Source organism: Perca flavescens, chromosome 1, assembly GCF_004354835.1.
Source record: "Perca flavescens isolate YP-PL-M2 chromosome 1, PFLA_1.0, whole genome shotgun sequence".
Lineage (NCBI taxonomy): Eukaryota > Metazoa > Chordata > Actinopteri > Perciformes > Percidae > Perca > Perca flavescens.
Genome location: NC_041331.1, coordinates 32,309,684 through 32,323,545, shown reverse-complemented (window position 1 = coordinate 32,323,545; position 13,862 = coordinate 32,309,684). Strand labels below are relative to the sequence as shown.

The 13,862-nt window shown below is 41.7% G+C and overlaps 1 protein-coding gene across 1 annotated transcript in view; it reads right to left on the bottom strand.

Annotated features, from left to right (window-relative positions):
* The window catches only part of unc13c (unc-13 homolog C (C. elegans)), a 110,348-nt gene extending 97,541 nt beyond the window's left edge, over window positions 1-12,807 (bottom strand). Inside the window, exons 1-2 of the mRNA XM_028575211.1 lie at window positions 12,733-12,807; window positions 1,328-5,590 (exon numbers count right to left, since the gene is read on the bottom strand). Coding sequence (XP_028431012.1) covers window positions 1,328-5,392 — 4,065 coding nt within the window. The 5' untranslated portion in view covers window positions 5,393-5,590; window positions 12,733-12,807. The remainder of the gene's footprint in view (window positions 1-1,327; window positions 5,591-12,732) is intronic.
* Window positions 12,808-13,862: the final 1,055 nt, after the last annotated feature.

Here is a 13,862-nt window from a genome sequence, read left to right as displayed (position 1 = left end):
CTTGAGGAGACAAACGTCTGAGATAAAGATGAAAAACCAGTCAGAGAAAACTGGGACGCAATATATTGCCAACTGCAATAACTGTGGGGGTAGACGTGCAGCTAAGAGAGACAAATGCCCAGCTTTTGATCAACAGTGCCATGTCTACAACATGAATCATTTAAAAAAAAAAAGTGCTGCAGATCCAAACAGCAGACCTACAACAGGCAGAGACCTAGGAGGAGCGTTCACCAGGTAGAACCTGACCAAGCCGACAGCAGCACTGATGAAACATTCTATGTCGATGGAATAGGACTGAAAATGACTGTTGATTCAACTAGTGCCCAGATAGAGCAAAAAGATGAAGCTTTTGTCACTGTGCAAGTGAATGACACCCCAGTTGAAATGAAAGTAGACACAGGTGCCAAGTGTAATGTCTTGTCAATAAGCACATTTGAACAACTATGGAACGATGGAGAGAAACTATGCACTACAGCTTTAAACAAACTGCACAGCGATCTCGCCATTTTATTATATTGCAGCAAACGCTGTCTGCGTGAAGTTTTAAAAAGTGTAACCACACTTGTGTCCGCTTTACCGGCATTTCCGTGTCTCACTGTAACTTGAACAAACTGGAGAGACGGCGTTTTATTTTCAGTTTTTCAACAAAATAAATTACCAATTCAAAGAGACATCCTTCAATTTGATCAAAGTCTGAGGTTGCCATAAATGCAACGATATTGAACCACCAAGTTACAAGTCTATGGCTTCTCTCCACCACATAAATTAAAAGTATTCACAATGATTCAGACTTCCACTAAAAACACAGAGGACCCACTGGATGTTATGATGTTGTTGTATGTTTTAGCTCATTAACTTAAAATTGTGTACAATCAACATGTATTCATGCAATTTATCAAATCATACTATAACGTTATGGATTCAATTTACCTCCTCATAGTCAGCCTTTGGTTAATATTCATTTCAGAATAAACAACTTTTCAAGGATGCTCCAACATCTGAGACTTAAGAGTTGTGGTAACTTCTCAGTGCAATACATGACGTTATAAATTTACGCCCTTTCGCTGATATCCATGTTTGCTAGTTGTTTGTCTTTTCTGACAAATCTCAGAGAGGAAACTTGAATGCACCAACAGTGCACCAACAAAACCAAGACCTTTCAAAACAGTTGCTGCTGAGATGATGGCTATTTTTGTAAAGTACTGTTAAGTACTGATATAGTATATAGCTCTTTAAGTCCCAGGTGCATGGTTTGACGACTGTCACTGTTACGGTTGTACCATGGAAAGCCTTGTAAAACAGTAAAAAAATCAAAGTGACACGTGACAAACAAAAAAGAGTTAAGAGTCATACCTCCTGCCAGGATCTGCTGCTCCAGTTCAGCCATCTGTTTCCTGTAGGCCCTCAGTGCTGCTTCCTTGAATGTGGGTCGAACACGTTTCTTGGGTGGAGCCTCTGTGGGCTTCTCCTCTGAAACATTTTTGTTCTCATCCTCCTGCTGTTGCTCCACCTTTTCAGACACCTCAGCAGCCTCCTCTATTATCTCCTCTACATCCTCTAACTCCTCATCACCCTCTTCCGTCTCCTCTGTCACATCAATGTCGTCCGGTTCTTCTACGTCTACATACTCCACCATTGCGTCATATTCAGCAGTGTCCTCTGTGAGTGGGGTTTCATATTCTTCATTGTACGCTTCATCCAAACTGCAATCATACTCCAGAACACATGCCTCTTTACTTGCCTCAAAGTCCTCTGTGGCTTCAAATTCTTGAGAGGCTTCAAAATCCTGGAAGGCATCGTCTTGAGAGGCCTCAAGGTCATCAGACACACTATAGTCCTGAGAAGTCTCGCACTCCTGCGCGGGCTCATCTGTCTCATTAGCATTAGTTCTGTTCTCCAAGTTAGCTAGTACCTGCTCCATTACTTCAACATAGTGGGTCTCATTGTCCACTGGTTGTTCCACAGTTTCTGCCTCAGCACCTTCTTTCACTTCCTCTGACTTGTTAAATACAGGCTGTGTGTGGGCATCTGAGTCTGTTGTAGTACAAGAGTTATTTGCACCAGAGGTGGACAGGGTGCGGAAACGCCCCATAAATGATGAGTTGTTGGGCTCTTCCGGAGGAGCAGGGGTAGGAGTCTGAGAGCCAGACTTCCAAACAACCTCCAGAGCTGACTTAGCCCTCTGCAGTGTAGAACCAAAGCCAAAACCAAAGGACTTCTCACTGAGATCTATGCTGAGCCTACTACTCCAAGACTTGGGAACCTCATCAACCTTCTCTGTTCGAATCTCGCTTTGACTGCGGTACATAGTTGAAGACTTATTCTGGGTCTGGTGAAAGCTATGATTGATATCCAGTTCAGGGAATTTATCTTTAGGAACTACTTTGGGGGTTTCCTTAGGGGCATCTTTAGAGGCTACTTTGGGTGCTACTTTAGGGGCTTCTGTTGGAGTGGCTTTAGGGGTCTCTATGGGGGGCGCCTTAGGACTCTCTTTAGGGGCTACCTCCTGGGCTTCTTTAGGTGGAATCTTAGAAACTTCTTTAGTGGGTACTTTAACAGTCTCCTCAGATGCTGATTTAGGTATCTCTTTGGGGACGTCTTTTGGGGGCAGTTTTGCAGCTTCTTTGGTAACCTCTTTAGCAACAATGTTCAGACCTTCTCTTGATGCAATTTGTGGGGGATCTTTAGCAATGATTTTAGGAGACTCTTTAGGGGATTCTTTAGGGGACTCCTTAGGGGTTGAAACAGGGCTCTCAATTGGGGTTATTTTAGGGCTTTCTTTAGGTGACTCTTTAGGGCTTTCTTTAGGAGTCATTATCGGGCTTTCTTTTGGGGTCACTTTAGGAGTGACTTTAGTAGCCACATTAGAAGTTATCCTAGATGCCACTTTAGATACTTCTTTAACAATTGGCTTAGTGGCATCTTTAGGTGTGACTTTAGGAATGTCTTTAGGGAGGGCTTGAGAGGATTCTTTAGCTGCAGATTTCTGAATCTCTTTAGGTGACTCTTTAGGAGTTTTAGAAGTCACTTTAGATGAAACCTTAGCAGATACCTTTGAGCTTTCCTTTGGCAATATTTTCATGGTTTCTTCTTTAGGAGCCAATTTAGTCTGTTTATGTGTAACTTTCGTAGCAGCTTTAGGGGTATCTTTAGATGATATTTTTGTGTTTTCTTTTGTGATCATCTTGTTTCCCTCCTTAGACTGCCGGGCAGATGTCTTGATAACAGACTCCCGTTCCGTAATGGGAGAAATAATGTGGGTGGTTATAAGTGGTAGGGATGGTTCTCTGTCAAGCATCATGAATTCCTCATCTCCTTCAAATTGTAAATCAACCTCCTGACATTTAGTGATGTTTTCTGGGAAACCGGGGATGGTTGATGGGTCAAAGGGACTGCTAACCTCTATGGAGGCTTCCAAGCCAGAGTCAGCACCCTGCTCCAGATGATGCCAGTCTTTCCAGGGTGATAGGTCACCTTGCAGAGAGAGCTGGGAGCCACTGTAGTGGCTTCTGTCCCCAGACATGCAGACAAGCCCATTGCTCACCCCACTGTCAATAGTTTCTGTAGTCTCAATCTCATTGGGTTCATAAGTTTGATTCTCATGGCTGAGTGGGTGACTGTCGCTAGCATACCAGGAAGAGGCCATGTCTTCTTGTTTTCTCTGCCACAGTTCCTGATCTGACGAGGACAGCAGGGAGCAGCCATTAACCCGTGTAAAGAACTGACTCTCTGAAAAGTCTTCTGAGTATGACTGGCAAAGTTTTGAGCAGTCAGACTCAGAGCGGCTGAGTTTAGGGGTAGAATACTCACTCTGGGAAAGCCAACCAGGGGTCAAATCAGAGTAGTAAGCCTTTGCATGTTTGTCTGGGTCATAGTACAAGTCATCAGCATAGTGAACAGCGCCTGAGTAGCCTGCTTCCTCTCCTGACCGGCTATGGTCATGGGATCGCCTTTTCTCTGATTTGCTCTTGTGAACAGGCTTTGAAATCACCATTGCATATTTATTTCTGCTTAATTCGTCTAATTCTTTATCACTGTCCATTGAGTCCCAGTCATCACTCTCCCCTACTTTATCCTTTCCTGAGACCTTTATATCCATGCTTTCATAGGTTTGCGAGGAAGACATTGTCTTGTCTTTTCTCTCCTTTCCATCATGAGTTAAACTATCAGTAGATACTGTAATGCCTGTTCCTTTAAGTTTATAGCACTTTTTCAAGACTATATCCCTCTCTTGGGTTGTTGCAAAAATGACAATAATAGGGCGGGGTTTTGCATTAGAACATTCTCTTTGTTGCCCTAACCTATGAGCAAGCTCAATTTTAATTGTTTTAATGGCATCAGTGAAACCCATTTTGTCTTTTAGTATTTTATATATTAGACTCTCGGTTTTCTCTGTCTTTTCTTCAGGAACATTGAGAAACCGCAAGGTTGAATTATTGGCCTGGTGGCTAATTTGTTTTATGTAGTCATGAATGTCACGTGTTTCCCTTCTAGACTGGACAAATCCTGAGCGAAGCTGCTCAATCTCACTCTGAACTACTTCCACACTGCTGGATATCTCATCAATGGAGCTTTTTAGGGCATTTACATGACCACGTAGCTCAGACAGTTCTGTCTCTATCTGGCTGATCCCCTGAAGCTCCTTAAAGATCATCTCCATGACATCCTGGGTCTGACTGATGCAACCTGTGGAAGAGGAGCCAGGCTCCAGGGTAGAGCTCTTTTGCTGCCGTCCAGCACGGTCCAAGGACTTGCTCCGGATGCCCAAGGTTTTCCTCCAATTGCTCACCTCGGAGTCTGAGGAGACACATTCCTGACTTTTTTTCCATTTTCTTAACTTGCGTAGAGCACCCAGCCTAAGTGTGTGTAAACTGGAGCGTTCCACTCGTTCACCCTCAGAGCTGCCATCAGAGGGAGCCAAACTAATGAGGCTCTTCCTGTTTCGTCTTACTGGCATAGTGTGTGATTTATGCTCATCCAGTCTCCTGACAAGTTTTGTCTCACTCAAGAAGTCAGAGTAACTGCTATCAATCGAAAGAACCTCAGGAAATATACTTTCATTATTATTCAAAAAAATAGGGTTTTTTGGGAGTCCATTTGCTATAGCTACACGATAACTGAAAGTGGGTGACAGGGATGAGCAGTCGTTCTTTCCGTCGTCTTCTTCAAGCGATATGTTACGTGCCGAAGAGCATTTGGAAATCTTTTTAACTGTAGTCTTCAGTGTGGTAGAGAGAGTTAGATTGTGTGCTTGCAAATCAGTGGTCAATTTAGGCTCTTTATTTTCACTTCTCTCTTTCTTCTTTATTGGGTTTGCCAATTTCTTTGTAAACATTCCTTTGCAAATCTTTTTAATGTAGGATGATATAGTATTGATTAGGACAGAAACCATGGATGGCAATCCTGTGGACTGTTTTTATCATCTAGTAAAAGAAGAAGTTGGATGAGAATACAGCGGTGGTGAGCCAAGAATAATCAACTTGTGATTGACAGTGGAATCCCAGCTCACAATCACTAAAACTACAGTCCGCATTGAGACTCACAAATACTTTTAAATCCAGGGGCCTTCCTTCTGATAAGGAACATCTCTCTGAAAGAAAAAAAACAACAACAAATATTTACTTTACAATTTGGTTGCAGATTCCCAGATCACACTCAAAGACAAGCAGGAAGAACCAATACTGAGTTATTACTTTGCAAGTACCCAGACATTGGACAATCTGCTAAATCTGTAACATGCATAATGTGAAAAGTCTCTCATTGAGCAATCACCAAACTTATGCAAAGAAACCAATGATTCAGAGGCAGAAAACAAAATACCATTCATTTGAATATTCAAACATTTTTCAGTTATTTCATTTTATGATTTTATGTACATTTTATAAAAAAAATATTAAGTACATGGCTTTACAGTATGGCTGAACGATTAATTGCATTTGGAATAATATCACAATATGTTAAAATGCGATTTCCTAATCGCAAAGGCTACGATTTGGTCACGTGACTCGCGAGAGCAAATCAGTCTCCACTCCGCAGAGAAAGCATCAACTTAGCACGCTAACGCTACGCCGTACCTTGAGCAGCTTTCTGTCATTCAAAAGTCATTTTTTACAGCCATTTTAATAAAATGTAGGGTTTTTTTCAGGTTTCAGTCCTTACATGCAGTTAATGGATACAGGCACACAGAACTGAAGGCTCGGTTAGCAACGATTAGCCCTGATTAGCGGTTAGCTCCAGTTAGCTAGCTCCGTAATAAAGATATGGAGTGGAGGAGACTGCCACGGAGAGGGTTAACAACGAGACTCTGATAAATGACGTTCGGGGAGCTTTTACAGCAGCGTGGCTGCATTGTTTCAATGGTTTTATTAGTACAGTTAATCCCACGACAAGACCAGCAGCAGCATGCTACTGTTAACGTAACAATAGCCTCTCTGAGCAAGTGCAATGTTGATGCTGTCATACACGCGGCACGCAACTTCATGAGGGGCTGGAGGTAGCTCCTCTGTGTGTGCTGTAAAAAAAATACACCATTGTATATACTGTATATACTATATTTTTACTTATTTAACTGTCTAGTAAAGTTCAAAGACAGTGTTTAAAAAGTGCAATCCACATGTTTACATATGTTTATTACAGTAAATAATAATTAAATAATGTAAATACTACTAAGTGTGGTAAAGCCACATATTTGTTTTTATATTTCTGCAATCTGCACTTTTGTTTGTGTGATTTGGTTCTGACTTTCATATTAATGTTTACACCAGGCTTGGTCAGTGCTCAATATACTACTGTGACTTAAGTAGTTAAATAAAAGATGTCATTCATATAAATTCATGCATCGCCTAATTTACATCATCACATACAGGCCTGGCCTCCAGTAAAGAACAATTTGTTTAATCTATCTAATCTTGTGTTGTTCATACTATACAATGATTTATTGCTTGTCTTTGTTGAATAATACAGAAGACAAAGAGCTTAAAAAAGAATTGCATATTAAATCGCAATATTTTTGAAAAAAAAACGCAATTCGATTATTTTCAAAAATTGTTCAGCCCTACTTTACAGCAAATCCCACAGAGCATCCTAGTCACCCATCCAACTCAGATACCCCTTAAACCGCATGCCAGAGTTGCTGACACAGAGAGAGGGGGAAGACAAAGAGAGAGAATGAAAATGATTGTGTGTATGTGGTTGTGTGTAGAAGGGTTGGGGGAATAATCAATTGCATGTGTATATGACTATATGTGCATTGTGTGTACTGTATGTGTCAGTCAAGGTCAATAAACATTGGCTACACTGATATTCAGCTTGTACAGCAGGAGAGCCAATTATTCTAATTGCTTCACTGCTACAATACTCTTGTGTGTTCATCATAAATGAATATCTAGCTTGAATAAAAATGCTAAATAACCTAAATTTGATCTTAATACATATACGCTATAAATATTTATTTTTCTTGTTTTCATTTTCAACACAATAATGTTCTAAAATCATATTCAAACACAAGACAAAATCTGTTTGTTGGCGATTTTCCATATATTGATTGATAATGAAGTTAAGTACATTTAATGTCCCAAACACTTTAATTGGAATGGTTCAGCATCTGAACCATTCAGGTGTCATAATGTATATCTGCAGCAGACTATAAAGCTACATTAGAGGATGAAATGGCCATCTTATTCTTGTGGAAAAGAGGCCAGAGACTTCTTGAATCATGCTGCATAGTGTCAAGCCTTCAACAGCTTGAAAATGCTCTGAGAGGTGTGTATTTTTTATAGAGTGGGACTGGCTAACTGAGAGGAAAGAGCGATGTTTGTTGTGCAGAGAATCTGACAGCTGCTCCACAGACCACAGAGACATGCTCACTTCAAATGAGCTGTGAAACACAGCATCACAGTTAGCTTTTAATGCTAAGCTCTAAAGAAGGACCAGGCATTAGCAAATAGAGCTTACGACTAGGTTACCAGCGTAGACGTGTTTCTGCCAGATTCATGTATGACATGAATCAAGGGGCTTGACTTGTTAACTTCACGGGATAAGGTTTGAGGCAGGCCTGGGGCAAGAATGTTTGTGCAAGGAAAACATTTTTTATCATATGTAATAAAAAAAAAAGGGTCGTGAAGAAAGGGGGTAGGTGAGTTAACTAACTGCAGTATGGTACTTTAACCTAAGCCATCATTCACTTGTGAATTACTGATTCTTTAAAATGCTATCCCTAAACTGTCCTACTCTAGTCACTGGTCAGTAATGGAATAACAACAGAATGAGGTAAAAACTACAGTATATTGTATGGTATGAGGAAGTTCATGACTCAGCTCTGTTGTAGAATGGCGTGAAGCCAGGAGCAGCCTTTTGCAACTGACGGGTCACGACCCAAAACTGTCCCCCCATAAGAAAAATCACATTAGATATTGTTAAAATATGTTCTGACATTGCCTCAAATACTGTACTTTCACTGAAAATTTTAGCTCTCATATGCGTTTCAAACGTCTATCTGCATGCAAATAACTGAGACACAGCACAAGCACAGTCAACTTGTGTTAATCAGTGAGCAGCTGAGGGTTAAGTGCCTTGCTCAAAGGCACCTGTAGTTGTTAGGGTAGGGGAGTGATGGATTATTGACTTACTCCACCAGGATAAGTGAATAAGTCATTTCTATGTTGATACATGAATTGATATGGTATGGTATCCCAATAATAAAAAAAAATCATCCCTAGACTTTTTTTAAGGACTGTGTTGGTGTGTACAGACTACACTTTATTGTCATTTCCCTCACCCTCATGTCAGTTTTGTTGCAACTGGTGTAAAAGTGAACAGATCTCATTATTATTACTACAAAACATTTGGTAACTTCACTTAATTCCCAGCAAAGTTTCACCCATCTTTAAACTGATTAAAGCTCTAATCAGCCAATAAGTAATTGACTGCTTTGCGGATTGATAAGCAATGTGATTAGAAAGAGTTTCAGCAGGATGAACTAAGACAGGAAAATGTATATTATACAGTTGTAAGAGGCACCATTTAATTATAATTGAAAACGTGGCCGGGTTGGATCAGTGGGTAGAGCAGGCTATATTCTAAAGAGGTTTATGTGTCGACGCAGAGGTCCAGGGTGCGAGTCTGACCTGTGACGATTTCCTGCATGTCTCTCTCTCCCCCTTTCTCACCTAGCTGTCCTGTCAATTAAAGGTGGAAAAGCCCCAAAAGATTATCTTTAAAAAAAAAGAAATTATAATTGAAAACAAGTCTTTACTTATAATCAGTCAATCTGAAATCAGTGAGTTCTTTCCCAATGTGAATTAGCGTGTAGAAATCCCAAAATTGACTGTATAATAAATCGACATATTTTATTATCTACATACTTGAATAACCCAATAATTAGCAGAATTGAATGTGGGCATGAAATAAAAATAAAACTTTAAGTGGAAATGTAGCGTATTAAAATGAAAGAAAATTAGGTGAAATTGAAAGGAACATGTCACTAAACTCAGTCAGACATTTGGATAACACCAATAGCAGATTAAAAAAAAATAATCAATTGGTTGCAAAATAATTGGAGGAATGTGATGGATGATTATAACAACTGCCAAACTTTCTTAGCCAAAGATAGAAAACGTTGGCGTTAAACTCTACTCCTTCAATCACATAGAGCAGAGATCTTGGTGGTGTCTTTTGCGAGACATTGGTGGAGATCATTGCTCTGAAGCAGGGCTAGCTGGTTTGTTTGTCAGGGCTGAGATTAAGCGCTTCTCGCTGGGCTTTTGGGTCAGCATTGCTGGGTTTTCCCCAAACCTTCTATATGATCAAACAAACTGTTGTTGCAAAGATCTTTTAAAGAGACAGAGTCTCTTGAAGCTGCATAAATGTGCTGCTAATGCACGGCTAAAGACATTTTTTTGTTTGTCAGTGTTAATGTGCTGTATGCTGACCAGATATGGCTACCAAAAAATACTGTCGGGTGGACAGACAAAAAAGGTCTGTATTGCTGAGAAAAGGGAAGTTGTGTAGAGTTCATAGTTCATTTAGTTATAAGTCCAAAATATGTTTACTTTTTGTTCATAATCACATAAAAATAGGTCTTGCTTCAAGGATGTAATTTGTGCATAACATGTACTACACTAGGACAGAAGTTGTGCATGACAGGTACTTTACTTTCAGTCCATATTATGCAATATGTAAAATTGATAGCCCATTTTATGAAGTACATTCAATCAAAACATACATGTTTTTTTGAAGCTGCATCTTGTTAAATGACTCAACCATTGTGGAACATTATCATATAACACTCCAGACAAAATATGCCCAATAATGACTGCTAGTTAATTTTGAGCAATTATCTTAATGTATTTGTGATGCAATTTTTGTCATGTACTTAATGGACTAAATTGAGCTACAGCTACAATCATGGCTGATAGCATCTGGGATATGTCTGTTGTCTACAGCAGTGACTGAAACATAATTTATAAAGCGCTGTGGCTGCAATGTGGCCGCACTCTTTCAGGACAAGTCACAATAAAAGAGCACTAGTGTCTAATGAGTGTTGATAACCAATTAGGGAGTTGCCTTTACAGAGTTGCAGGGTTGTGACATCTGCATGTTAAGTTTTGAGGACTGAAGCATTCACCCTCTTCTAGAGCTCGAGTTGGTACGCAAATGACTTGATAATACCCACAAGGTATTGCCCGTATAGTTCCATTAGAGCATAATGATGCAAGAATCAGTAGTAAAGTATGACAGATAACTAGATCCTCTTATTCCACTCGTTAGGTGTGTTATCAATTTGACCACAGAAACTGCAAAGACGTTGCTCTGTGAGCAGACTCAGCAGCAAATGGGCTACAAATGAAATAGTACCATTTATTCCGAGCCATCATGACAAGCACATGTGAGAATGAGATTACATATTATTTAGGTCTACAGTATCTCCGCTATTGTTCATCCTCGCTTTGTAGCGTAATAAAAGCAGATTCAGTGTGATACAGCTCATTCTGCAGCACCTCATGTAGTGATAAGTGGACAGTAGCTATTGATTTTTATAATAGGTTGAAAACATTTAATTTATGTAAGTAGCATGTGTCACACACACACACACACACACACACACATACACACTGCCCACTGTAAAAATAAGGCCCTGCTAAAACATACAGTCCCTACAATAGGTAGCTATTATTGAGATTATTTATTATGATATCATCATATAATGTGCTCAAGCATAATATGTGATCCATAGGCATATTCATTTTTGTGTATTGTGTTTTTTTATCCTAACAAGCTGCTTGTTTCACCCTTTATCATTCAAAATGTATTTGCCTTTGAGCAAGGCACTGAACCTCCAACTGCTCCAGTTTATTAGTATGGAACTTACTCACCAAATAACAGGCATAGCATGTTGTAAAAAAACTTGTTCCATAATCAACTTGCTTGGACAGATAAGAGCTTCCAAAAATGCCATAAAGATAAAAGAAAATCTGGGAATTCCTGTGGTCCTGAGATAGAGCCCCTCCCATTTGTGAGTCAGACTAGAGAAACCTCCAGAGAAAGGGGGAGCACCTCAGCCACACCCACTCACTCTATGCTCTGGGGCACTGCTATATCCCAGGTCCTGCATTTATGCCCAGGGACCTTTTTCCCCCGACTTTACCTCAATGCATCTGATTAGCAGAGCACTCTAAAACAGTCAACTTCTCACAGTTGTACAGTCTCTGCCACTCCCCTTAAATGAAAATGAGTTGGAGGCATGCTAACCTATTTCTCACAATAGTACAAATCTCATCTTCTCTCCTGATGAAAACGCAAATATGCCACTTTGAGGTTATTATGCTGCAAGCAATTATAGGCCTAATACATGCTGTGGTGTGCTGTTCATTCTTTTATCATTCTGGGTGAGACTGAGGAATCTTTGCAAAACCTTTAGAAACGGATGCATATGGATGAGAGAAGCTTTTGTGTTACGTCATGTCTCTCCAGAACACATGATTATGGATTATGGCCGAGTGTGAATTGGTGTATAGCCTACATGTGGGTGTGTGCATGCCTGTGCGTCTGTGTGTGCAGCCGTGTGTGCACACACGTGTGCCATGCATGCCTCCGTGCATGATTGCTTTAAAGCATGCATTCGCTGCTCCGAGAGAAGCGCGAAGCATACCAGTGGGGGATAAGCATATGAGGGTGTGTGCATCCTCAGATAATAATGCCCTCACGCCCATACTGAGCTTCTGCCTCCCCTTTCCTAACCTGTGTATTTCCCAACAGTGAAATATCTGCCTGCAGCCCTAGGAAACTAGCCAACATCACAACAGATTGTCTCGCCTCATAAATCAAAATATTACATTTTCTTTGGCCAGGCATAACGAGAACCAGTCTCATCGCATTTTGCTCAGTGTGAAACAGCAGCATTGCTGGGAGAAAGGTTAGGAGCAATGGGACATTTGTGGAATCGACAGTGTTTGTATCCGAATTGGATTTTCAGGATATATTTCAGAACGACTGAATAACACTAACACCTTACAATTTTTTTTGCACTGTATTTTTCACCCCAGCTACATCGACAAATGATGCTATCTAACCGCATCATTCTCAAATAACGTTTCATTAATCCACTGGCAGGGCCACAGAGGGAGGGGAGGGAAGCAACAAGAAGATATGGATTAAGTCAAACAGTCAAGAACCCCCCACCCCCCGCCATGCAAACAGGCATCCAGCGCCTAAATGGGCTCCCGCTGCACATACCTGGTTGTGTCAAATTCCCGTGCAGGACGCCAGCGGTAGTGAGCACAACGAGCCGTGTGGAGTCGATCCTCCGGTTCCAGCGAATGGTCGGTGCGAGGAGAGCAGCCGAGGAGGGCAGGGCGGGAAGAGAGCGGCTCGGTGCGCAGCTGCCTGCTAATGCCACAGCTCACAGCATCTCTCCGCGTCCATCAGACACCACATCCCACAGCCCTGCCTCCGCGCAGAAACACACACACACCTCTCCTCCATGCCACCTTCTGTAGGCTACCACCCCGCTCTCCCTCCAATGCTGTGCGCTCCTATTCGCGTTGTGTGGGGGGGGGCGAAGATGCTGCCTTTTAATGCCGCAAGCTGCTGGCTTTTATTTTCTCCACGATTGACACACATGTAAACACACACACACACACACAGTCGCACACCCCTCCTGCTCGTAGGCAGTGTCACATCACGGGGTGTCTAGTCCAAAACGGGATGCAGACGGGTGGTGGTGGTGGGGAGGTAGACAGCTCTGCTCTTGGCTGCCCAGACTGAGGCTCTGCTCCCCGGCTGGAGAATGTCTGTCCCTCCCCTGTACAAAACTCTCTCTCTCTCTCTCTCCCTCTCCCTCTCTCTCTCTCTCTCTCTCTCTCTCTCTCTCTCTCTCTCTCTCTCTCTCTCTCTCTCTCTCTCTCTCTCTCTCTCTCTCTCTCTCTCTCTCTCTCTCTGTGTGCTCACTGAGCCGGCTTGAAAGAATCGAGCTCACAAACACAGGCTTGCGCGAGATGCCTTAAGTGAGAGGGAAGCAAAAATAAAAGGAGGGGAGGGATGGGGGTGTGTGTGTGTGTGTGTGTGTGTGTGTGTGTGTGTGTGTGTGTGTGTGTGTGTGTGAGAGAGAGAGAGCGTGCGTGCGCGTGCGTGTGTGTGTGTGTGTGTGTGTGCGTGTGTATGATAACTATATCACACCACTGCAAAACTATAGGCTACATATTCCAATGGAAACATTAGAGTGATGATGAGTCAATGAACCCTTGAGCACCACAGGCACACATACAAACAGAATGTTAAGCTACAGAGGTATTGCTTTCATTTTTCGTCAGGGTTCGTGCATATGTCGTGAACGCGCACCACTGCTTTTGTGCGCGCGTGCAAGA